Here is a 26533-nt window from a genome sequence, read left to right as displayed (position 1 = left end):
TAGTTGCTCTTGTTATAGGAAAACAATATGGTCTTGTTTGGACAAGTCAGACATCACAAAAATGTTAACTCCAGTGTCTTCATGAACCGTTGTTTTTAGTGAAAGCAGTAGTAATGCTGAAGAGTTAACATATTAGATATAGTAGTAATCATAGGCAGTGAAGAAAGTTGGAAAAACTGTTTGATTAGACTTATTAATGTTCATCGTGATAATTTCTTCTACTATACTGTTGATGTAGGTTGCTGACAATGAAAATTCATTTTGGACAGTTTGAAGAGGTTTTAAAATGTCTGAGAGCTTATATTCTTGTTCTTTTTTTTGCCGATTTTTTTCTTTTCTTTCAGAACCTGAGAAATTGGTACATCATATTCTTCAGGATATGTATAAAACCAAGAAGAAGAAGACTCGGGTTATTCTACGAATGTTACCTATTTCGGGCACATGCAAGGCTTTCTTAGAAGACATGAAAAAATATGCAGAAACATTTTTGGAACCCTGGTTTAAAGCTCCAAACAAAGGGACATTTCAGATTGTATATAAATCTCGAAATAACAGCCACATGAATAGAGAAGAAGTTATCAAAGAATTGGCAGGTATGTTTCTTTTAGTGATTTTACGTTCGTATGTAATAGTAAATACTTGTTTTCAGGAATTTTTTTTTAAGATTTAAGGCTTATATTTTTGGATATAAAGCAAGTATATTAAAATGTCCTTAAAATAAGGGCGCATGGTTGGCTCAGCTGGTAGAGCATGTGACTCTTGATCTCAGGGTTGTGAGCTCGAGCCCCACATTGGGGACAGAGATTACTTAAAAAAAAAAAAAAAAAAGTCCTTAAAATAATATCAGACCTAACAGACTTGGATATGAGACTTTCTGGTAGTTAGATATTAAATCTTCCAAATCAAGATTGAATTTTCTTTGGAAAAAAAATTACTCTGATTAAATATTTCAGGATTTTATTTGTATTTATTTATTGAAAGAGTTCACAGAGTTTGACTGAGGTCCATGTAGAAGCATAGACTAGTATGTATATTGCTTTTAACAAGTCCCAAATGGAAAGATGAAAGATTGTGTTTGTATCTGTCAAGCTTCATGGTACCATTCTCCCTCTAAGCGTTTCCCTATTCTTTTTGTTACAGGAATAGTAGGCAGCCTCAACTCGGAAAATAAAGTGGATCTTACCAATCCACAGTACACAGTGGTAGTAGAAATCATTAAAGCTGTCTGTTGCCTGAGTGTTGTGACAGATTACATGTTGTTCAGAAAATATAATCTCCAGGAGGTGGTTAAGAGTGCTAAGGACCCATCACAGCTTAACCCAAAGCAGCCAGCACAAGCAGGAAATGGGAAAGAAGCTAAATTGGAATCTGGTGACAAATCAAATCAAAATGACCCAGCAGAAGGAAAAAATAACCAGCAAGTGGTACCAGAAAATAATGAGGAGCTGGGGCAGACAAAACCAAGATCTGAGACACAGGTGGCGAGTGAGGGAGGAGCTAATCCTGAACTTGAAAGTCAAGTCACAGAAGGATCTGAGCCAAATGAAAATGACCTCTCATAGAGAAAAAAAAAAATCATTTGATGTTTCAGGTAGGTTTCTCTGGTGGCATTTGGTGAGATGTTGGTAGGATTCTGTATAAAATTGTGACTGAAAATACAAGTTTTGAACTTTGTATGTTGCATAATGCTGTACTCAAAATAGTGAACAGTGATTGAGCAGCTCCATTAACAGTTATGTTGGAGATCTTTTCAGCCCCATGTGCCAGGGTGCAGTTTGGCTTATGTGAATTTTGCTTAGCTGGGAGAAACTGTGGATAATTGGTGAGCACTTGCATGGAGGGGAGGGTGACAGGAGGATAATGTTGGGCTCTCCCTCGTGATTACTTTCCCCAGCCTCCCTTTCTCCACTGCCATCTAACTTACTGGAGTAAACAAACTCTGTAAGAGACACTCCTAGGGAAAGTATCATTCTAAGGAAGGAATTTTTACATGTTGCAACTCATCTGTCCCCTGTCACTTTGTTGTAAACATTGCAAAAACATGGGTCTTCTAGGTGAGAAGCGAATTGTTTTTTGTGAAGTTTTTGTATTTTTTTGTGATTCTTAGAGTTACTTTGTAACTCTTAGTTATTATGGCAGATTTTATATTTTATTAACATTTGTTAAACAAATCTGATGTTCCAGTGCTGCAATTTTTGAGGTCATGGTGTAAGATAGAAGAGGACCATTCTAGGCATAGAAATACAGACATTTCTGTTGAGGTTAGTGATGAAGAATTAGTCTTCTGTGATACTTTGGTATGCCAGTGCAACAAGGGACACAGATTCTTTCTTTACAGTGAAAGCTGCTTTTCAGTGATCTTATGGATTTACAATCCAAGCTGTTGTCTTCCATTGTACATTGTGGAATGCAACTTACAAACCTAGCATTTGCTCTAGCAATTGTAACTATAAATGATAGCCATTTGATAAGTAAAGATGTTGATTATTTTAAATGGCATCTGGAATATCAAAACAGTAAACTTTGTTTAAAAAAGTCATATTCAGGGGCACCTGACTGGCTCAGTTCGTAGAGCATGTGACCCTTGATCTCGGGGTTGTAGGTTTGAGCCCCCTGTTGGGTGTAGAGATTGCTTAAAAAAAAAATCTTAAAAAAACAAAAAATCACATTCAGTAAAAGGTTTAAAAAGCAAAATTTTAGTAGCAGCATTATATTAGAAAAATTTAATAATATAATAATAATACCAATGTAATAATACCAATATAACATTAAAATGTGAGGGCAAGAAGCAGTATAAGAAATTGAAAAGCCTTCACTTTCAGTTTAATAAATTGATTTATGTCTCCTGATACTAAAGAGGTTTGGGTAATTAACTGAAAAGCAGCCGCTTCTCTGTCTGGGTTGATGAGTCAACAGATTCCATGAATATTTGTCCTACTATAGCCTTGGTAAGGTTGGTGAATGATGACGAAATTCAAGAAAGCTTGTTCTGCTGCGAGGAGCCTCTCAAAACAAAGGCAATATAAATTTAATGGGTCTTTATAACTGAAGACTGAAGGTCTGTCATCTCTACTCCTGGTGCTCATCCTTGGCTCCATGACCAGTTTTGCCTCATTCTGGTAAAAGGAAATGTTGACATTCATGTTATAGCACACTGCTTTCTTCCCAGAGAGGTGCTGATATAAAACGCTTGGAGTTGAAATGAAGAAAGTTCTGGATAATGCTGCAGAAATGGTTAACTTTATTAAAGACCCATTTATGCAGGAATGTTTAAAAATAAATAAAGCTCAAATCTGAACAAAGAGCACATAAATCTACATACAGAAATCCAGTGGCTTGTCAGAAGAGTTCTCAACAGGATATTTGAGTTGAAAGGTCAATTGCCAGAGTACTTACAAGAAAATACTAGGCCAGATTTTGCAGAGTGCTTTGGAGATGAAGGATGGCTAAGACACTAGTCTATTTAGCAGACTTTTTTTTTTTTTTTTTTTTTTTTAATCACATGAACAAACAAGTTCCTGCAAGGTCCTGGAGAAAATGTATTTTCTTAAAAGTGATAAGATTCTTGGATTGATAGGAACTGACTCGTTGGAACAGTCACATCGCCAAAGGAACTCTTGAAATGTTTCCACACCCACTTGGGCATGAGAGTGAAGAAAAGATAGCAATGAGTCTGAGGCCTTAACTAAAACTCTCTGTGAAGAACTGCAAAACCAAATAGCCTTTCCCCTCCTTTTCTCAACACCTGTTTATGACTAGGTGGGAAATCCCTTCTCTGAATCTCAGCCTGAGGTTTTGTCCAGGAGAAGAGAAAGAACTCTGAGTCATCGTCTGATAGTTCAGGATTTCTGTGAAGTAAGAGTATCCTTAGTGCTGACACTCACATGCCATGAAACTTAATTTGAAAGTTTTTTCAAGGTTTCCCCCAGGGTAAAACTACTGAAAAAACTGGAAGAGACTCACCAAAGAGGGCTGCATAAGAAGTCCAGGTTGAAAATAAATATTAAGAGGCTGTGAAATTCACTTTTAGATGGGTTTATTTTTAAGTTTTAAAAAGTTCCTAAGTATTATAAATGTTGAGTCTTCCTGCACCAACGTCTATGTCTGTTTAATGGCCAGGGAATGTGGTAATGTATTTTTATCCTCCTAAACTAGTGGTCCTGCTTGGTAAACCAGACTAGAAGGATTAGGGAGGGGAAAAGACTATAGATTGGACCTTGGTAATGCAGATGAGGCTGCAAGTCCTTCTAGATCTTTAGATATTTAGAGTGTTAACTCTTAATAGGTTGAGATCATTTTAAAAGGATGATCAGAGCATTTTAACTGTCACGGAGGATAGGATTTTGGTGCCTTCATCAGACTTGCTCCAAGACAAAGACACTTTTATTTTGATAGTGCAAGACTTTGGGACTCTGGGAATAAAATTGGCCATATGCTTACAGAACATCCAAGTTTGTGGAACTGGGTTCCTTTTACTTTGTGAAAGCTGCTACTCTACAGAAAGATTTTGATTTAGTAGTTTGTTTTTAATCCTCTTGTATTTATTTTTATTTGGTAAGACCTGCGACAAAAGCTATTCTTTCCAGCTGTAAAGCACTGTGTTCTGTTGGAATCTGATTTCATTCATTGATGCATTTTCAGGTTTCATAACTTTATTGTCACTGACTTTTGAGCATGTTGTTTTATAAGTGACAAGATTCCAGGGTGGATATTGAGTGTTGTTTTTTTTTTTCCATTTAATTTTTGTTTTTGTTTTTAAGTTATGTCGGCTAAAAAAAACTCCAGTGTTGTGGTTTAGTAAATTTGTTTTGCTTTGTGGAGGATAGGGTGTTATACTTGGTATTTTGAGACGTGTTTGTTTAAGGTTAAACATGATTTCTAAATGTTCTTTTTATTTGTATTTTGCTTTTGTTATGGCCAGATATTTAGCTTGTTTTTCATAGTTTCTGATATTTTCAGAAAAATCAAAATAAATTTGTTCCCTAAAGATTGGTGTTCTGTGCTTTTTCTTTCTTTCTGCCTCTTAGTAAATCTCTTGATTTATGTGTGTGTGTGTGTGTGTGTGTGTGTGTACACATACATATGTATAATATATATATATATATATAATTTTTTTTTTATGTTTATTTTTTTTGAGAGAGAGAGACAGAGTGTGAGCAGGGCAGGGGCAGAGAGAGAGGGAGACCCAGAATCTGAAGCAGGCTCTGGGCTCTGAGCTGTCAGCACAGAGCCCAACGCAGGGCTGTGGTGCTCAAACTCATGAATGGTGAGATAATGGCCTGAGCTGAAGTCGGATGCTTAACCGACCTAGCCACCTAGGTGCCCCATAAATCTCTTGATTTATAATAGATACCTCATAAAAGATGTTTTTATGTCAAATTATACATTGTCCTAAAATATAAATCGTTTTTATAAATGATTATATAAAAAGGATATAAAACATTTAATAATTGCTCTTGAATAATTACTCTTAAGTAATCCAAACTTTAGATATTTTACAGCGAATTTGCTTCAAAAGGAGGTATAGTAATACAGTAGTCAATTAAATGCACTTATTATTTATATTCCTTATTTTAATATTAATATTAAAATATAAACTAATAAAATTAAATTAATATTATAAAATATTAATATGTTAAAGAACTAATAAGGTCTTAGAAATTATTATTTTTAGATTTATTTATTTTTGAGAGAGAGCATGAGCAGGGGAGGGGCAGAGAGAATGGGGGACAGAGGATCAAAGTGGGCTCCACATTGACAGCAGAGAGCCCAATGTGGGGCTAGAACTAACTGCGAGACCATGACCTGAGCCGAAGTTGGATGCTCAACCAACTGAACCACCCAGGCACCTTGAAGAAATTCAGTCTTGAACTTTTAGAATAGTTCTAATCTTTATTTTGGCTTAATCATTCACAAGATAATTCAATGTCCACTGTGCTTTTCTAAGTAATTATTTGCTATTTTAAACCCTTGCAAATCATTAAAATCATTGCCTTTGTCAGTTTGGTCATTATAACAGTTTTCTTCCCAAATGTTTTTAGATTTTCATTTATTTTTTGGCTAATTGCAAAACAAAAAATTGAGTTTTTCAACCAGGAAAAATCTTCAGCATTTTAAGAGACTAATCACTAAATTGTTAGGAAGCAAGGACTAAAAGCAGCCCTATTAACAACTTAATGCCATCGTCTCTTATCAGGCTATGTTCTACCCCATTCATGGTCTCTCAAAACGTTGCGTTTGATTTTCCCAGTGATTGTCTTTGGGAGTTCTGGAACAAATTCCACCTAATTAACAGAAACAGATTATGAGACACTTGATTCCATTTTGACAATCCCAGCTGTCAGTACAATAGGGAAAGCTTTCATGCAACTCTAGCATGGAGTTTGAGTCTAGGGGTTGTCTTAGCCCACCAAGCTCATTGAAATTCTTGTGTTTATATAGTAAAGTTGACAATGGAGCTCCATCATGGGTTTTTAGTGCAAAGGCTGTGTGCTTCGTCAGAAGAATATAATAATTCCTTTACTCCTAAGTTCAACTGGACCTAGGCCTCCACTACCCCAGGGAAATAGAGGCCACACCTAAATGCACAAGGAAACAAGTTAATTCTTGGGGTTTGGGCTTTTAAGAACTGGGTCCTGCAGTTTCTGAGGGAGATTTTTGAGAGAGAATTTTGAGTACACACAATTTTCCCCTTATGTCCATGGTAAATCCTCTTCGTTTCCCTTCCTCAAGATGTAACTATTGTATTTTAAAATTTTCTCAAATAACATTTCTGAAAATCAACTGCCATGGATTTAGTAAATTTAATGGAGAAAATGTAACTATTCTTAAAGTTAACTACCTTTTGGTTGAAATACCAATTGACATGGAATTCTCATGTTAAGGATCAATATCAACCAATAGTATTCTGGGATGAGAAGGAAGGAAGTTGCAGTGCCATCTCTATGTTTTTATATAGAATTATTTTTTTATTAAAATTTTAAAAAAATATTTATTTTGGGGAGATAGAGTGCAAGCAGGGGAGGGGCAGAGAGAGAGACACACACAGAATTTGAGGCAGGCTCCAGGCTCCAAGCTGTCAGCACAGAACCTGACGCAGGTCTCAAATCCACAAAGTGCGGGATCATGACCTGGGCTGAAGGCAGATGCCCAACCGCCTGAGCCACCCAGGCACCCATATATAGAATTATTCTTAAATCCTCCCTTGAAGAAGAAGGTTTCTGGAAAGATTCCACAGTTTCTTTGGATAGTATATATATATATTTTTCTAAGCCTTATGTTTGGTCAGTTTGATACTAAAGCCCTGTGCTTTGACTTTGTAAGGGTATTATGGATCAAGAGTGCCACGATTGTTGAATTAGGTGCTGTTTTCATTTTTTAAAAACATTTTTTAAAGTTTATTTGAGAGAGAGAGAGCACGAAACGGGGAGGGGCAGAAAGAAAGGGAGAGAGAGAATCCCAAGTAGGTTCCATGCTCAACATGGAGCCTTGGGGCTCTATCTCATAACTGTGAGATCATGACTTGAGCTGAGATAATGACTTGAGCTGAAATCAAGAATAGGATGCTTAACTGACCAAGTCACCCAGGTGTGCCCAGGTGTTTTTTAAAATCAATTTGCCAGTATTTTTTTTTCTCATGGAATGGGACTGATTAGTCTTATAAGGATCCTTAGTAGTTACTCAGTATTGCAGAGTTGATCAAAGCTAGTTTATCAAATATTTGAAAATAAATTTTCTAAAGCAAAATTGTTAGGGCAAAACAAGTTGAAATAGGTATCCTCTGCTTACATACTGAGCAAACATAAAGTCACAAGCTAATAAACTCTATGTACTTACTCCCTTAGACCCTTGTTTGGTAATACATTAACTTTTGGGCAAAAATACTTGCCTTTCTTGGATATTTGTAAGGTGCAGTTGATTTTTTCACATGATCCTGAAGTTCAAGAGTTAATTTCTCTGGGTTGGATGATTTAAAGGGTGCAGATAAGACAACAAAAGCTTTCACTACCTGCAGGAGAAAAGTCCATTTATATTGATGTTTGTTTTTCAGACATATCAAGAGTTTGGAACCAATGCTGAACACAGGTACTTGTAATCAACAGGAGCTTGAGTGATGAATGCAAATCCAGAGATCACCTCTGAACAGAGCTTGGATTACAAATGAGGTTTTGAGATCTAATTCCAGACAAATGGATTCTGAGTGTGAGGAGTGCAGTGTTTCATTAAGGGTAAAGGTTGAGTTTTATTTACATGTCCACATGTATTTGACATTTCAGTCAGACTAATCCTGATAGGCAATCCTTGATTTACCGATAACTACTTATTTCAAACCTACACTGTTAGAAACGTGCAGTAGGGGGGACAAATGGAGTTCCCAGAGAATACAGTTTGAAAGGGGTTTGGGAGGCTTAGTGGAAGGATTTTGTATGCTGGGGGATGAACTCTCAGGAAGGATTCGTCTACCTCTGAATATTTTTTTTTTTGCTTCTCTTTGGAATACCGTGCAAAACTAATTAATTATTGAAGTTAGTTAAGTATAAATTGTTAACTATTCCTACATTGATCCAGTTGGTATTTACTTCTAATGTTCACCTGAAATCAGCTCTATTGAGACTATGGTAGCAGGAGGAAAATACTTTGAAGAATGGAATTCATTGAATGGGGAAGTGGTACAAGAGGTTTGAGTGTGGGATCCATAGAGTCACTGCAGAGGGTCACAGTTATATGAATGGCAGTAGAGAAAGAGATGTGGGAGGATGCTGATACAGAAACTGATTTTGAAATTTTGCTACTTTGTTAGAAATTTCCTCAAGGAAAGGAAAAGTCTCCCTTTCATACTACATGGCTTCCTCCTAAACCTAAGATTATTCCTGTCATTCCCCAGATTCCCTTTAATAGGTTGAAAGTAGGCTTGTGGGACTTGTTTGGGAACCTGGCCACAACATCCTATTTGCGTTGTTCCTGTAATGAAATGTATTTTGATTTCCGTGACAATAGTACATACAGTAGAATCTGCTGTTTTTTCTTCTGTAGCATCTCTTCCTCTTTTAGTAACAGTACCCTGAGTTTCGTACAGAGCATTACCCTAACTTCTCTCTCTAGTGGTGTTGACACTAACTCCTACCTCCAGTGACCGGCATATGATCCAGGTCTGGCCAGGGAGCATATACCATTCCCTGGACCACGTTGGTTGGATATGTGATCTAAGATAGGCAAATATTATTCTGGGAGTTGCTTGAAACTGGTGGAAAGGGAGCTGTCTCTTTTCCTGGTTGTTAAGCTGTGTGCATTTGGAGTGGTTGCTGTCAAGTAGGAAGAACCTTTCCGAATGGAACCAACCTAAAGCACAACAGCCAAGAGATGGAGAGAAACGGTTTTGCTAACTTCACATGAACCCTTGGATGTAGTTGTACCTGAAGACCTCACTTATGTGTGAGCCAGTAAATTCCTTTTTTTAAAAACTTAAGTCAGTTTGAGTTGAGTTTCTGTCATTTGCCTCTAAAAGAATGCTAATACATCCCCTTTGAGATGCAACTCATTTGTAAAGTTGATTGTCTAGTATACATTTTTGGCACATGTGCTTCATAATAAGAAGTACATGACTACTCCTGAGTCACTCCTTAACATGGTCAAATGGATAGAACTTGAGAATATGAAATTGCTACAGTAATGACATTCACTCTACCTCTCCTCTGATTGGATCTGGACTACTGACAACAGCTGATTCAACAACTGCTGGGTGCTCGATTAGTGCACTCTCCACTTCAAATGGCCCAATACGGTACCTGGAAGAGGAAAAGAAGCCCTTGGTCACTACACCACCCAATAGATCTCCCCTGACAATCAATTACTTCCTAAGAGTAAGAGTAGCAAATATACAAACCCAGAGGATATGATGACATCATCAGCTCTACCAACAAACCAGAAAAACCCATCACTGTCCATCACTCCTCTGTCTCCAGTGACATAAAAATTCCCTCTTATCGTGGCAGCAGTTTTCTCTGGATTGTCCTAGAAATCAAAGATGACTCTTGGTCAGAATAGACAAAGGGCTATGGCACCCATGGAATGACTTGTACATTGTGCCTTCTATTTCTAAAATAAATTAATTTAAAGAAATGTAATTCCTAGTGTAGAATACAAAAGATTCAAGAATATAATAAAAAGTAAACCCCTCTTCCACCTCTACCACTCCCTATCACTCCCTCCCTGCCCTCTGCAGCCTGCCTAGTTGTGTTTTCTGAGGACACTCACTACAACTGGTTTCTTACACATAGAATTTAATCTTTGCACAACTCCTAGGAGATAGATGATATTCTCCCCATTTTGCAGTTGATGAAATAGACTTGGATTTTGTGACTTGCCCAAATTGACACAGCAACACGTGATGGATATGAAATTTGGACCCAAGTCTGTATGATTCCCTGTACCACCTTTTCTATTAAAGTGTGACTAGCCTATTTTACATTCTTGTACCACATATTCAGAGAAGAAACAGAAAGGCCGTGTAGTCTGTAGTCTGAGGGCAATTTCCCCTTCTTTGCCAGGTGGTAGGACGTTGCCATTTTCATCTATAATCTAGAATGAAAGAAACAATTTAGGTTGCTAAATTTGTTTTTTTACAGTGTGAAAACAGGTTATAAATAGTTGTACAATGACTAGTAGAAAACTGTAAAACGTTTCTTCCTTATTGAAACAGATATTACTGACCTGGACATCATAGGGTTGTACTCCTTTGCCCATTGAGCCCGGTTTAATTTCTTGTCCTTTCTGATTGGCACAAATTATTCCCTGTTGAGAGAACATGTTTTATATAAGGATGTAAAAATTCAATTTCTGTAGCTATTTATATCATGACAAGAAAACATAAGACTCAGTATTGACTGATTTTCCCAGTTATACACACACACACACACACACACACACACACACACACACGTACACATACACACATGCACATTATCTTAGATCAGTGCTTCTCAAACATAAGCGTGTACCAGAGTCACCTGAAGCATTCATTTTTCAAGCACAGATTTCCAGGCACCATCTCAGAGTTTCTGATTCAGTAGGTCTGGCCAGGTGGGGTGTCTGAGAATTTGAATTGCTACCAAATTTCCACGTGCAGCTGATGCTGCTGATTTGAGGACCACACTTTGAAAACTACTCCTTAGACTAAGGATACCCCTTAGTGCACCTTGGGATAAATTCCCCACTGGGGCTCTGTGGGGTCCTCAGTGTTGCTGAGAAGATGAGCTGCTCAAATCTGACCCTCTCTGACCCCTAACACCTTTGAGACTTCTCCAGCATGGGGAGAAGGCAGGAAGACTGGAAGGAATAATCCTAATTCCCCTCTAGCCAAACCTAATTGGGCAATTCAGAGGTTTTGGTGGTTACTTGCAAGGTAAGGTATCCTGGGAAATTCCATAAAAATTTAGAACACCAAGGGGACTCTTCAGGGGCTCAGTCTGGGGTTGAAATGTTCCCAATATGCTAAACCGAAACTGCCCATTAAACATACCACTTCTGTCTGTCCGTAGCCCTCATACAGTTCCAGTCCAGTTTGTGCCTTCCACTGTTCCAGCACCTCGGGGTTGAGTGGCTCCCCTCCTGTCAAGCAGTGCCGTAGCTTCTTGAATTTATATCTGTAGACACAGATATAGGGTCTTTGATGGGAGAAGTCTGAGTGGCTTTCACTAAAACATTATTAGTATGTTCTAGCAACAAGCAAATGAGCTAGGAAAGACAAGTAGTAGGAAAGTTCAGTCAGCAAATATTTTTGAGCACCTACTATCTTGTCAGACATGGTTGTAGGTGTGTGGGGCATGTTAGTAATTCAAATAAAATTTCCTGACAGAGCTTGCATTTTAGCAGATCATTAAAGGAGAGGAGAAGGTAGGAGAAAATACCAGTAATGATCTTAAGTGCTTATTATGGGCCAAGTGATAAAACAGCTAACATTAATTAAGAACCTACTATGCTGTGAGGGCTTTAGGAGCATTCTCATAATCCTCACATCCTTATTATACAGATCAGGAACTTGAGGCTGAGAGAATATAAAGAGGTTGTTCCAGGCCTTACCTATAATAAAGGGCTGAATTGACTACCCTGCACTTACCATTTGTCAAGTATCTCACCAAGTAGGCCATTTCCCTGAATTCTCTCCACAACCGCATGAGGCAGCCCTTAATCCTCTCTTGTGGATGGAGTTAAGGAGACTTAGTAAGGTCATCTGGAGTGTCTGAGGTCACACTATCAGTAAATAGTGGAGCCCTACTTGTTTGGTTTTGGAGCTTGGTCAGTTAACCACTGGCCTTACTACTCTACTGCCCACTTTCTCAAGTGAGGAAGTCTGGAATAGCCCAGCTCCGGTGCATTGAGGTGTCCAATGGGGAGGACAGGAGTTGTGCCTATTCAAAATAATCCTGGAAAGCCCTGAACTACTCTTGAAATGTGAGCAAGATGCTTACATTCATATCTGCTTTATTCTGTTTCATAGCACTCTCTCTTCTGGGCATGCACCTTGAGGGTGCAGAGGATGGGTGAGCCTATACTACTTAAATTATTTCTCTCTTCCTTTCTCTTTTCCTTCAGGTACTCAATTTGTATTAGTGAAGTAAATATGCATTGCAAGTCCACTAGGTGTTCAGATGATTTGGATAAATTGATTATAATATTCAAGTCATAAGACTTCATTAGCTTCTCTTCAAGACAATATGAATGCAGCTGTATTTTGGGGAGGGAGGTTGGTGTTCAGCCTTCAGGGTTCTGGTTGTCCCTGGGAAAATGTTCAGTTGCCCCTAGAGGCTATCCTTAGGGGCAACTGGGAAGTGATTAGGCAATATCTGAAGACAGTTTTGATGGTTGCGAGGGAGGTTCTACTGGCATCCAGTAGGTGGAAGCCAGGCAGAATGTTGCTCAACATCCTACAGTGCACAGGACAGTTCCCGACAACACAGAACTATTCAGTCCAAATGTCACTAGTGGCAAGACTGAGGAAACCTGGGCTATCCTGCGCTGAGAAGGGGTGATGCGGGACTATAGCTTTTGTTTGTGGTTCAAATGGAGATTTCTGCCCAAGTACCTCTTAAGGTCTTTTTGCACAAGCATCCGGTACACGGTGGGAGCGCTGCACAGGGTCGTGATGGGATAAGTGGTGAGCGTCTGGATGATGGAGAAAGACAGTTTCAGAAGTGGTTCATTAGAGGCCACAACCAGAGCTGATGTCTGCAACCCCTCAACATCTATCATTAGCATGTTTTCATCTCATGATCACTACTAGGCATAAGAAAGCAAATATTTATTGTCACTAGTGACTGGATGTCCGTTGGAAACTTCCAATTATTGGGAAGAATACATATATGTTACAGTAATAGACACACACAATCAAATTCAACAAAAAGTAAATTGTCGAATTTGAGACCAACCCCAAAGTAGGAACTGGTTGATTCTACCTCAGGGGTGCAAATTACCTTTCATGGTGGAATTTTGAAACCTCCTGCCCATATATTCCTGCACAGTACTCACCCTAGATGTGAGCTAACCTACCAAAACTTTCCCAATACTGTTTCTATAAAAGATACCAGTCCTTTTGAGTGGATTGATTAAATGCATAAGTCATTTTCCAGGCCCAGATTTGCTGGGCTCATTTTCCCTCTAGCTCCTTAAAGAAAAATAATGACATAGGCAGGTTAAATCTAGAGAGATACTCACGTTTTAGATTTCCTGTTTCTAGAGAGGTTCGACTATGCCAAGTGATAAATTGACAGTTTGTATTAAACTTAAACATTTGAGAGAAGGCTTTCAAGACATATTTCTAGTCTATCTGGATCATGAAAAACTTTTGATCTGTAAGTGAACATCTCTACTATGTGTACTTGCTCCCTGGATTCCAACTATTCTTAATAGGTGTAAGTGCTCATACCTAAGAATAGCGTAAAGTTTTTAGAGCACTTAAAATACACACATCTTTGTGTGTTTGTGTGTGTTTTAAAATACACACTATCTTTGTAAAATAAGAATATTCTTATTTTAATCAACTTATTTAATACGTTAAATAATATAGATTAATAATATAAGAATACATTAATATTATTAACATATTACTAGCGTGACTATGTCTTAATATAATGTTAAATAAATTGATTAAAGTAAGTATAATATGTATCTTAAATACTATACAATATTTAATATTTTACTAAAATTATTATTCCTATTTTTAAAAATGCAGGTTTCAGAACTGCAAACTTAGTTTATCTACTTAGGACACTTTATTAGCCTGATGGAGAGATCCTAGTTCTTATGCTACCCAGCATTTCTGTTAAGACCCTCAAGCCATCTCGTCAGACCAGTTAGCAAAATAACAGGGTGAGTAGAGCTTTTATTCACACAGGTGTGGTGTTTGTTTAATAACATGTATTTTGTTAAACATAATTGATTTTTCATGGGTGAAAAATAATTGGCCTGAATCACATCTTTCTAAAGGCTAAAGAAATGAGAGCAATCTGATACCTCAATTTAGCTGTCTCTGGCTGAAAAGGAGGGACATGCCTGATTTCAAGACAAATATTGGGTTCTGAGAATTCACAAAGTGAGAAGCTCAGGGTGAGGGGAGAATGGAAGGAGCTGCTCTGGGAGAAAGGGGACTCCACCTTTTAGTCTTCTCTACACAGGGTTTGGGATTTATCACCTATTGTTTTTGTTTCACTGAGTCAGAAACCAAAGATTTGTTTGGACTTGAGACTTCTAATCTGTTACTTAGAATCTCATGCTCAGTGGGACATTAGAAATCCTGAACAGTTTGAAGCACAAGAGTGGATTTTATGCCTGAGAGTGTTGTGGGTGTTTCCTCTCTGTTAACTACATTCAAAGGCCAAGTCCCTGGAGACTTCAGTTCTTAAAAAGGAATTCTTTCCACAAGCCCAGGAAACTATATTCTGAAGAATCATTTCTCTGTAGTTTTGGAGGAGACAAGGAAGAGATGTAGCTAGAAGTCATGACTTACATCTAAGAAAGTGTCAGTGTCAAACTGGGCCATCCGATGTACAAAGACACACGCTCCCTGAAGCCAGGATGAAAACACACTGCCAATGGCAGCCTTGATCCAGCCAGTGTCAGACATGTTCCATATGATATCTGAGGACTTCAGGTCTAGCCAATACCTAAGTGATATGGAGAAGCAACAAGACCAAAAAACAAAACAAAACAAAACAAACAAACAAAAAAAAAAAACAAAAACCCAAAACAAAGCTAAAGAAAGAAAGAAATCCCACAAAACAAAAAGCAAAACAAACAAAAACAAAACAGGAAAGCAAACAAACTGGTGTCTTTGAGAACTGACCAGAACATCAGGGGCTACAGAGAAAGATCAAAAGAAGCCCGAAGGCAGGATGAGCTATTATTCTACCTCCCACTTTTGTTATTTTGTTAGAGAACTTCTTCAGAATCCTAGGTAATATGAAAATAGGGAGGCTGGGTTTGGCACAATATTCTAGGTTTGTTCATTGATGCAACAAATATTTATTGTGTCAATATATGCTAGGCACTGTTCTGCCTAGCATAGTGAGATAGACGAGATATCTGCTCTTACTTCAGCAAGACAGATAGCTAACAAGCACACAATAAAATGAATGAGTATAGATCAGTATCATAATATCAAATAGTGATAAGTGCTCTGAGGAAAATAAAACAAGTAATGTGATAGCTTTAAGATATCTAGGAAGGCCTTTCTGGGTGAGTGAGCTTCTCTGGCAATGAGAAGGAGCCAGACATACGGTTATCGAGATGTGGCCAAGGGTGATTCCTGTACATCACTCTGTGCTCATCACAAGTGCACTCCCTAATTCCCATTGCCTGTTTAATCCATAAGTTCTTGCTTGATCAGTTGGTGAGATGGTGCCATTTACTGAGCTAGGGTTGGGCAGGGGCATCAAGGATTCTGTTTTGTAGACATTATATTGGAGAAATCCAATAACCCTCCAAGTGGTGGTGTCAGCTCAGTTGGATACACATGTGGGCGGCTCAGGGGAGAATTTAACAAAAACAGTTTTCCTCCCTACCTTCCACAAAGGGTGTACCCAATTCCAAGGCTGCTCTGAGAGTGCTGGGCCATCTTGGGAGCACCTGTGGTCCCACTGGTGAAATAAATGGCCACTGGTTCTTGACTTCCTGTTTCTACACAGCTGTGCTCTTCAGAGGCAGATCTGTAAAATATGGATCCCAACATAGTGGCTGAAGGTGGCAGACCAGTTTATCTCTCTCTATATATATTTGCATATATATATATATATATCTATATATCTATATCTATATATATATATATCTATATCTATATCTATATCTTCTTGATACCAGGAAACAGTTAATAGAACAAAACCTAATCCAAAGCCTCCTTGAGAGGAAATTCTCAAGAAATCTTAAAGGGACTTTGTAGATAAGTACTAAGCTTTAACAACTCACTTGTCTGTTTTTTTAAGTGCCACCTTTGTATAGGTCACATAGATAACCAAGAGACTTTCAAAATCAATGGCAAAAGGATATGTATTTAAACTTTTTCTCTCAGTGCTTCTTTTAATCTATGATTTTTTCAAAAATCAGTGAATCTTTGTGAATTTTTATTAACATTTCAAGAGTTTTTATGATTTAAAGGAAGATCTTTTGGCATTTGAATCAAACTTTTTAATACTTTTTGTTCAGCATCTTCAATATCGCTGACAGACACAGCTTCTTACCATATAGCATCCCATTCTTCTTCCTTGCACTGATAAAACTCTGATTTTGTTCAGGTATCAGGCAGGGGAGACTGTTCCTTATATAGCTCTAGGGGGTGAATCTTGATTATCCTAAGCCAATCATGCTAATTCTTGTGCCAGAGACTGATTTAGGGATGGGTACCTGTTGCAGTTATGGTCAATGAGATTTAAAGGCTTTATGGAAAACGTTTCCTTATTTTAAAGAGTCATGAGGAAGGGATGCTGCCTTTCCTCACCCCACCTATCTAGTTTTCTGGACTTCGGATATTGTTGTGAAAGCACATTATGTCTGGGACAACCCTAGCCATGTTGGGATCACAGGAGGGATTAGCAGACACACTGAGGATGGCATGATGGAAAGATGAATGAATCTGGGTTCATGCTAATTTCATCAAACTCCTGAATAACCAACTCTCATTCGGCTCTATCTCTGTACTTCTTACTTGTCATAGAATAAAATAGTTTGTGTTGTTTAAGCCACTTATAGTTGGGTCTCCTATTACTAAAGCCAAGAGCATTCTATGAATAGATAATAACAGTATCTGTGTAAGATTATCTGCACAGACAGCTCCAACATTTCCTTCCCACCCTGCACAAGAATGCCATTCCCTCACTGAGGAGTGGAGCCTATGTCCTGTCTCCTTGAATCTGGGGTAGCCTTATGACTAATTTTGATTGACAGAGTGTGGCAGAATTTCTTTGACTTCTCAGCCTAGGTCTTAAGAGGCTTGGTAGTTTTCACTTTCACTGGGGCGGGGGTGGGGGGATGCAGCCACCATAGGAAAACGTCCAGACCCTCCTCCTGGAGAGAGAGGGCATGTGTGGGACAAGTGAGGTGCTTCAGCCAATAGCCAACACCAGAGCCTCAGACTTGTGAGTGAACCCCCTTGGGTCCTTGAGCTTCAGTCAAGCTGATATGGAGAAGGATAAGCTGCCTCTGCTGAGGCCTGCGTGAACTTTTTTTTTTTTAATGTTTATTTATTTTTGAAAGAGAGAGAGAGACACAGAGTGTGAGAGAGGGAGGGGCAGGGACAGAGGGAGACACAGAATCTGAAGCAGGCTCCAGGCTCCAGGCTCTGAGCTGTCAGCAGAGAGCCTGATGTGGGGCTCAAACCCACAAACTGTGAAATCATGACCTGAGCCGAAGTTGGACGTTTAACCACCTGAGCCAGCCAGGTGCCCCTGCGTGGACTTCTGACCTACAGAATCTTTTTTTTTTTTTTTTTTAATTTTTTTCCCAACGTTTTTTATTTATTTTTGGGACAGAGAGAGACAGAGCATGAACGGGGGAGGGGCAGAGAGAGAGGGAGACACAGAATCGGAAACAGGCTCCAGGCTCCGAGCCATCAGCCCAGAGCCTGACGCGGGGCTCGAACTCACAGACCGTGAGATCGTGACCTGGCTGAAGTCGGACGCTTAACCAACTGCGCCACCCAGGCGCCCCTGACCTATAGAATCTTGAGAAAATAAAATGTTGCTTTATGCCACTAAATTTTGGGATATCTTGCTTCTCAGTGAATTCAAAGTCCTTTTTCTTCTGATTTTTTGGGCACCTTTAAGGGACTCAATGGCACATTGCAGAGTTGGTCAGGGCAGGGACCTGTGAAGTAGGGGTGCTTGCCGTTAAGGGTATATAAGATACCCGAGATGGGGAAGAAACTAAGAGGACTTCAAATTATATGCATTCGTGTATTTATTATTTAAAGTATTTATTTTTGGTATTTGTATAATAACCAAAAACACATGTATATGATTTATAAATTAATATGCATGTATTGTGGGAGTGTTAAAAATATTTTACTGACGGAGATGCATATTCCAATAATCTGGGTGCTATTACCTTAGGGAATCACTACACTGCCGAATGACTTTATTAACTGAAAATAATATGAGTAATTATAATTACTATAATATTTGTGGAGTGATTACTATGTGCCAGGCTTTATACTAAACACTTCACATGCTTCATCACATTTAATTCTTTTACAACCCAGTGAAGTAGATACTATCCTTATCCCCATTCTTTGGATAAGAGACAGTTTCAGAGATGTTACTTGACTTATCCCAGGGTACATAGCTTATAAAAGACACAAACAGGATTCATTGGCATAGCCCTTGGGAGAGAATTTTGGGATTGACTAATAACAGGAATTTGGTTTGCATTTATTAGTAGGATAAAATTTCATTTCAGCAAAAACACAAACACACACCACTGCCCTATTCATGTCTTCTTTCTTTAAGCTTCTCTGGAAGAATTTTTTAAAAATATTGGATTTAATAGCTCTTTGAAGGATAATACCATTAATTAACATTCTATTCTTTTTTTTTTATAGTTGAGGAAGTACTTTCTCACATATTAGCTTATTTTATCCCCAAAACAACACTTGAGATATGTGCAGTATAATTATCCCTGTTTTACATATGAGTAAAACCAAGGTTCAGTGATCTGTTTTGTTCATTCATTCATTCAGCAAATATTTATTAAGTATCACCTGTATGGCCAGAACTGGAGATAGAGTGATCAACCAAGCAGATAAACAGTGCCCCTGTCTTCTTGGAGCTTACAGTTTAGGGCAGAGTTTGGCAAACATTTTCTATAAAGGGCCATGCAGCAAATATCTTAGAATTTGTGGGCCATATGGTCTCTGTTGCAACTACTCTACTCAGTTCTTATAAGATTTACAAAAACAGGTGCTGAGCCAGAATTGGCCCATGGGCCCTATTTTGCCAACCCCTATTGCAGAGGATAAAAACACAGTAGATAAGGGAAAAATGACTGGACACAATATTCAGATAGTAATGACTGCTATGAAGAAAATAGGATGATGTGATAGAGTGGTTTGGAATTCTGTAGATAGGGTGGTCAGAGACAATCTCACTGAGAATAAAACATTCACGCTAAAATCTGACAGGAAGGAGTCAGCTGTGAAGAGGACGTTGGAAAAGCATTTCAGGCAGAAGAAACAGCGGATACAAAGGCCCTGAAGTGGGGCATGTTTGAGGAATTAAAGGGTGGCCAGAGGGAATCAAGGCAGGGAGAGTAGTGGGAGAGGTGATCTAGGATTAGGCTAAGTCCAAGCCATGCAGTATACTCATAACAAGCCACAGTAGGAGGTAGGGAAATGGAGGCAGAGCTACATCTTTTCTTCTGTGCTTAAGAATATTTTATTAGGTGATTCTTTAAAAAAAAAATGTTAATGCTTATTATTTGAGAAAGAGACAGAGAGCCAGCAGGGGAGGGGCAGAGAGAGAGGGAGACACAGAATCGGAAGCAGGCGCCAGGCTCTGAGCTGTCAGCACAGAGCCCGATGCAAGGCTCAGACTCACAGAGTGAGAGATCATGACCTGAGCTGAAGTCGGCCGCCCAACCAACTGAGCCACCCAGGCACCCCATATTAGGTGATTCTTTTATGAGAAGGGGTCTGGATCGAGTGATAGTATTGCTGAGTCCTTGAGGCAAGGAGACTCCGAGATATAGTTGTAATTGGTGTCATTGCTGGTACTGCAGTTGAGGCGGGGGAAAATACTCACTGAAATAATTCCTGGAAGCTGAGCCACCCATTCTGGCTGTGTGGAGACACCAGGAGTTTGGTCTTTAAGTCAGGACACTCTGACATGATGGACTCCACTGCTGGGACCACCTCCTCACTGACCACAACACACTTGGCTTTGGATGCTCGCAGCCGATAGAGAATGTCTTTTGCTGTCAGCTGGGTTGTTCCTGGCATGAAGACCAGCCCTGGGAAGGAGAGAGGGCCCTGAGCTGAGCAGAACTCTTGTCCATCAGGTAAGATTGTAGACTGTTGAAATAGGCTCTGTGCTTGGTAGAGAGGAGTTGTGGATTATAGCCTTTAGTTACCCTTGTCTCGGTCCGCAGGGACATCCTACAGGACCTTGGTCACTGGGAGATCATTAGAGCACTGGCTTTAGATTCTGATAGTCCCTGGGTCTAATTCTGTCCTTGCAACTTACTAGCTTTGTGACCTTGAACATGTTACTTGATCTCTCTGTGCCTTCCTTTCCTTATCTGAAAAATGAGGGAAAATAGTAGTAAGTGTCTGGCATATAGTAGGCATTATAATGGCGTCACATTTTTGTGAAACATTTGCTTCATTATTATATAATACTTAAATAGCACTTTACAGCTCATAACATATTTTAATGAACATTGTCTTGGTCCTCTGAACCAGTGGTCTCCAAAGTGAGAGTTGCAGGGTAACCCACTGAGGATAAGAAGAAAAATTAGAATTAAAAAATTTTATTGAGATATTAGAATTCTTTGTTTTAATCTCATTTTTGTATATATTTTATAACATGCATGCTATATTAGTACAGAAGAACAATATAAATATTATATCCAGATGGGAGGATGTGTGTCCCAAATATTTTTATTGATAGTTGGTGCAATCAGAAGAGCCTGGAGACCACTGTTCTAAAAAGCCGTGTAGGTCCATGCAGTTGTTGACATTTGATGGAATGTGAGATTGAGTCATAGCCAGTGAGGGGCAGAGTCAGCCCTCAAACCTGGGTCTTCTCAGTGGTCTGGGATCATCAAAGTTTGTCTACACTCCTTTGGCACTCCTTTGGCAACGTTTAGTTTATCCCACCTCTTCACTTCATTCTAAACACTGGCCTGAGATGGACCTGATTTTAAAGTAGCAGTTCCTTATGAGAAGGACATATATAGGAGAATTAGATGAAAAGCAGAGGGAAGGTGGTTTGCTTTCTAAAGTGAATCAGTGAAGGAAAAGAAAGTGTATGTAAAGCATTACAAACAGCCACTGAGCACTTATTAGGGCTCCGCTATCTCACTTAAAACCAATCCCAGTGTATAGACGACAACTAGCCCAAGAGTCACAGAGTCTGTAAGTGGCAACCAGGATTCAAAGATACATTTACTGGACTCCCCAGACCTGTACTGTATAGCAGACTACTTATTTCTTGGTGAGTTTCCTAAGTCAGCTAAATGGGAAGAAGTGGACTTGAATTCCTAGAAAGAGACTTTATTCATTGAATATATTTTAAAAGCTCTCATGTGTCATTCTCCTCTTGAGAAAATGAATAAATATATGACAATAAGGAAGTTAATCAAGGAGATACCTTACAGGACCTCAGATAGTGCACTCTATGTAAAAATATAAGATTATTTATTTTGCAAACACTTGTTCTTAATGGCTCAGAAATTATTAGTACTCTTGGTAGATTTTTGACATGAATGTGTTCAGTGCATAGCATGGGGGTTAAGGAAACGTTCTCTTCTGGTGGATTTCAGAGTTTAGCATTCTAGCAAAAGTGAAATATTTTGCCACATTAGGTGCAATACAAGTATCTCAATATTCACTCAGAAGATTTAATAATTCTGAATTAGAATTATGAATTAGAAATAATTCTGAATTAGAAAACAATCCTTAGGTGCTGCTTAACACTTAATTAACTGAATGTTTTTGATAATTTGGCCTAGGGGTTTGTTTTTAATCTTGACATTTCACAAATTGCTTAAATTATGTTAAATAATATTAAGTACATTTTTAATGACAAACCACTTTTAATCTCCTTCCAACATGCAATTGGTTTCACATTTCCAAGTTCCTTTTTATACTACATACAAAAAGTACTTTATATATTGCTTTTATAAAATTTAAATTGATAATTAAGAGCATTTCTAATACCATGGTGAAATCCTTGTAATTATCTTTTTAATGATATCCCATCAAGTTTGAGGTATCATAATTTCAACTAGCAATAAACACTTCTATTAAACTTGATTTAATCATTTCTATGTAGTTGTTTCCAATTTTTTTCTCTTGTTAATGATATTGTAGCAAAGATCTTGTGTTCTCTACGTATTATATCCTTTAATATTCTTACTTTTTAAAAATGTTTCTTGATTTATTTGGGGGTGGGGTGTGAGCAGGGAAGAGGGGCAGAGGGAGAGACAGAATCTTAAGCAGGCTCTATACCCAGTGCAGAGCCTGACATGGGGCTTGGTCTGACAACCATGAGATCTTGACCTGAGCTCAAATCAATAGTCAGATGTTCAATCGACTGAGCCACCCAGGTGCCCCAGTATTTTTATTTACCTTTAGTTGATTTATAGACATTGTGTCATGCTCTACAGTAGGTACTGGAAACTTTTTCAGTAAAGCACCAGGTAGTAAATATTTTAGGCTTTGTGGACCATCCCATCTCTGTCTCCGTTAGCAATTCTGCTGTTGTAGAGCAAAAAGAGCTGTAGACAATATGCAGATGAAGGAGCATGGCTGCATGCCGTTACAACTTTAAAGCTTTATCTACCAAAATAGATGGCCAACCTGTAGGCCACGGTTTTTGCCGACCTCTGTCCTAGAGTGGAAAAAAAAATTCTAGAATTTTTATTTGGGGTAAAATATAAATTATTATTTTTATAGAAAATGTGTCATTGAATACATTAATCTTTTTGCCTGGAAAGAGGCAGAGGTTTTCCAACTGGGATCTGCAGTCGTATTCTTATAAGTCCTTGTATTCTAAAATGCTTTTTCTTCCTTTAGTGTTTTCAAATCTGGGAGAATCCAAATATATTCAAGAAAGTAAATTCAGGACTATCTGGCTAAATACATCATAACCAGCTCTGCGAAAAGGCATTAGTGTCCACATTTGCTTTGATAGAGTTTTTGTTTAAATCCCAATTGCATAGCTTTCTAGCTGTGTACCTTTGGACAAGCTTCTTAAACTCTCTGAACCTCAGTTTCCTCTTTTGCAAAATGGGCATCACAATAATACCCACCTCTTTTTTCTTTTCTTTTCTTTCTTTCTTCCTTCCTTTCTTTCTTTTTCTTTCTTTCTTTCTTTCTTTCTTTCTTTCTTTCTTTCTTTCTTTCTTTCTTTCTTTTTTTTAGCAATACCCACCTCTTAAAATAGTTGTTATTATTATTACATCATGGTTCCTCTTCATCTTAACTCTTCTTTCTCTGTTCTCTGTAAGCATAGCTTCAGTTGGAACTAACAATTCAGAAAAACCTCAAATGTCAGTCTCTCTCTGTTTCTGCATGATTTAGAAATGTTAAATATTGGCACTGACCTGTTCGCATACAAGCCACGTTTATAAGCCACCACTCTGGGATACGGGGCAGAATCACAGCCACTCGGTCTCCTCTCTTTAGGCCACAGGGCTTGATGAGCACGTTGGCAGCTTTTCGGGACAAGGAGCCCAGTTCTTCAAAGCTCCATTTCACCTCAGCCCCTTTGCCATTCACCCACCATAGGGCTGGGTTGTCTGGTCTCTCTCCTGTCTGGCCATGGCCACATGGGAAAGAGAGAAGGCTTATATGACTGGTCCACCAAATAGATGGGACATCTGCCATTACTTCTTGTCAGCACTTGTGCTGGTGGATTCTGGTAACAGCACCCTAGTTTGTCATTGGAGGACCTACTCCTCTCCTATTGAATATAGCTTAGGTGAGACAACCCATCAGGGTAATTGTCCACCCACCAGTGAGAGACATGTGACCTATGTTGGGTGAATCAGACCTTCTGTCCCTGATTTTGAGTTTTCTGAGAAGAACAAAAAGATAGAATAGAGTTGAAACAAAATCTGTGTATGAGCTCTTGGTGCTTCTATATATCCAGGGAGCTATCCTAGTTCCTGTTCTTGCTGAAACTGACTGTCCAGCTTGCAACCCATTTTTGTGAGCACTCCTATGTCCAATAAATTTCTTTCTTGCTTAAAATAGATTCTGTGCCATCCAAATAACCCCAATGGTTGTACTAAGGTTGATTAGGAACAAAGCATCTTTTTCTATCTATCTATCTATCTATCTATCTATCTATCTATCTTTTAGAGAGAGCACACACACGTGTGCCCACATGACTGGGGGGAGTGGCAGAGAGAGGGGGAGAGAGAATCAAGCAGGTTCCACACTCAGCATGGAGCCTGATTTGGGGCTCAATCTCATGACACTGAGATCATGACCTGAGCTGAAATCAAGAGGCAGATACTTAACCAACTGAATCACCCAGGTATCCAACATCTTTTTTTTTTTTTTACCCAAAAGGCTGAGGGATGGTTTTCAGAGAAAACAACAAATAGGATGGTGGGCCTTTGGGGGAGGCTCATCAACTGATGGATTTTTGAAGGAGACTTCTCCTATGATTCTACAAAATGCACTGTCTATACTGAAAAACCTCTTCACTTTGTGAATTACCAAAAAAAAAAATTACTCCTCTTTTCTTCCCTTTTCTGGAACTCTCTTTTTACCTTCTCTGGTTAGAAAATATTTCAAAATCGGGGCACCTGGGTGGCTCAGTCGGTTAAGTGTCTGACTTCGGCTCAGGTCATGATCTCACACTCCGTGAGTTCAAGCCCCTCGTCGGGCTCTGTGCTGGCAGCTCAGAGCCTGGAGCCTGCTTCAGATTCTGTGTCTCCCTCTCTGTCTGCCCCTCCCCTGTCTCTCTCTGTCTCAAAAATAAATTAAAAAAATTTAAAAAATTTAAAAAAAGTATTTCAAAATTCAATTTCAATTTCACTTCCTCTCTGAAGCCTTTCTCAGCCTCCTCTTCTCTTCTCTGACTTCTCTGTGTTCCCACAGCATTGTGCTCAGATGCCAGATGACTGTCTTATATTGTATCATAATCCCTACCCTGTGGGTGTAAGATTAGGGTCTGACTCATGTACTCTTGGGACTGGTGACCTTGGATAAGGAACTTAACTTCTATGAGGTTAACTTCCTTATTTGCAATCCCCCAGCATGGTGATGGGGATTTGGTGAAATAATATAGGTCAGTATTTCTTAATCTTTAGTCATGTGAGTATCACTACTTTTGTCAGATCTGTTTACACCTGTGCTATTGTTCTTTGTATTTTTCTTTACATTCACTCCTTTTTACTTGTATACATTTACTTAAGAAGGAAAATGTGTTTGGTTATTATTGGTAAAACCAGTACTGCTTGCTAAAAATAGGTTACTGAAAAATAAATATATTGAAAATAAACTATGCCCTTAAATTTTGTCTAGAGATATTCAACTTCTATCTGCTCTTTCTGTTCAAAAGAGAGTTTAACGAGTGTAAAAGAGCTGTTAAAGATGTAATGGACTTAAAGGTAGACTTTCCCCTTAATTTAATAGGAAAGATTGATTCAATGTTATTTAATATTTTGTATATCTAGTATCTGCATCTTTTGAGGCACAGGTCCTTGCAAATGACTATTATTATTAAACCAAAGCTCAAATTACTGTTCTTTCCATAAATCTGTAGCTAGCCTGAACAGATGAACGGAGAGCAATGAGCTGCTGAAGGAAATGAAAGAAAAGAGAAAATGAAGGAAAAAAGGCAGGGCTCTGTGAGTAACTACCATGAGGGGGTCTGAGGAAGATCCAGAGGAAGACAGTATGTGGAGTTGAGGATCAAAGATCTTCCCTGGGGAGAGAGAAGAGCAAGTGGAAAACAAACAAAGGAGACCCAGAGGGATGAAAGAACTGAATTAAGAGTGACAAATTGACCACAGAACAGGGAAATGGAAGGCTGAGACATAGGTGGATGCCAAGCATCCAATAGAAGCCTATCGTGTCATACCTTTTCTTTTTGGGACCACTGGTCCAGCACATCCCCAGCAAAGTTAAAGTTTTTAGGCAATGATCTCTCACAGCGATTTATGGCTTCAAAGTCAGCAAGAGTCAGAGGTGCCCAAAGCTGGTGATCTTTGTGAAGGTACCGGCCAGTTGGCTTGGCAAGCCAAATGAATCTGAACATCTGATAGCGGAAAAAAATCATGATTTCCAAAGGGCTTTGTCAACTGATATGGATGTGGA

At 38.8% G+C, this 26533-nt stretch overlaps 2 protein-coding genes across 3 annotated transcripts in view; one reads left to right on the top strand and one right to left on the bottom strand.

Moving 5' to 3' along the window:
- Positions 1 to 8779, top strand: part of THUMPD1 (THUMP domain containing 1) — an 11443-nt gene extending 2664 nt beyond the window's left edge. Inside the window, exons 3-5 of one of the 2 annotated variants that reach the window (XM_019430311.2) lie at positions 345 to 593; positions 1141 to 1591; positions 8051 to 8779. In XM_019430311.2, coding sequence (XP_019285856.1) covers positions 345 to 593; positions 1141 to 1562 — 671 coding nt within the window. In that variant the 3' untranslated portion in view covers positions 1563 to 1591; positions 8051 to 8779. Of the gene's footprint in view, positions 1 to 344; positions 594 to 1140; positions 4988 to 8050 lie in introns of those variants that run through there. The other variant, XM_019430310.2, reaches the window with a different exon arrangement.
- On the bottom strand, positions 6198 to 26533 carry LOC109255541 (acyl-coenzyme A synthetase ACSM4, mitochondrial). The gene is made up of 13 exons (XM_019430312.2): positions 26298 to 26533; positions 23806 to 24016; positions 20280 to 20487; positions 16056 to 16199; positions 15002 to 15158; positions 13082 to 13161; positions 11519 to 11642; positions 10711 to 10791; positions 10477 to 10578; positions 9884 to 10011; positions 9686 to 9785; positions 7889 to 8008; positions 6198 to 6284 (listed from the first exon to the last, which is right to left on the bottom strand). Exons 1-13 carry the CDS (start codon positions 26493 to 26495, stop codon positions 6198 to 6200), a joined length of 1740 nt encoding a protein of 579 aa, XP_019285857.1. The 5' UTR covers positions 26496 to 26533.

This window comes from Panthera pardus, unplaced genomic scaffold (assembly GCF_024362965.1).
Source record: "Panthera pardus isolate Hobbes unplaced genomic scaffold, ASM2436296v1 HiC_scaffold_5, whole genome shotgun sequence".
NCBI classification, from domain to species: Eukaryota; Metazoa; Chordata; class Mammalia; order Carnivora; family Felidae; genus Panthera; species Panthera pardus.
The sequence above is the reverse complement of the archived record's forward strand: the minus strand, read 5'-3'. Positions and strand labels throughout refer to the sequence as shown.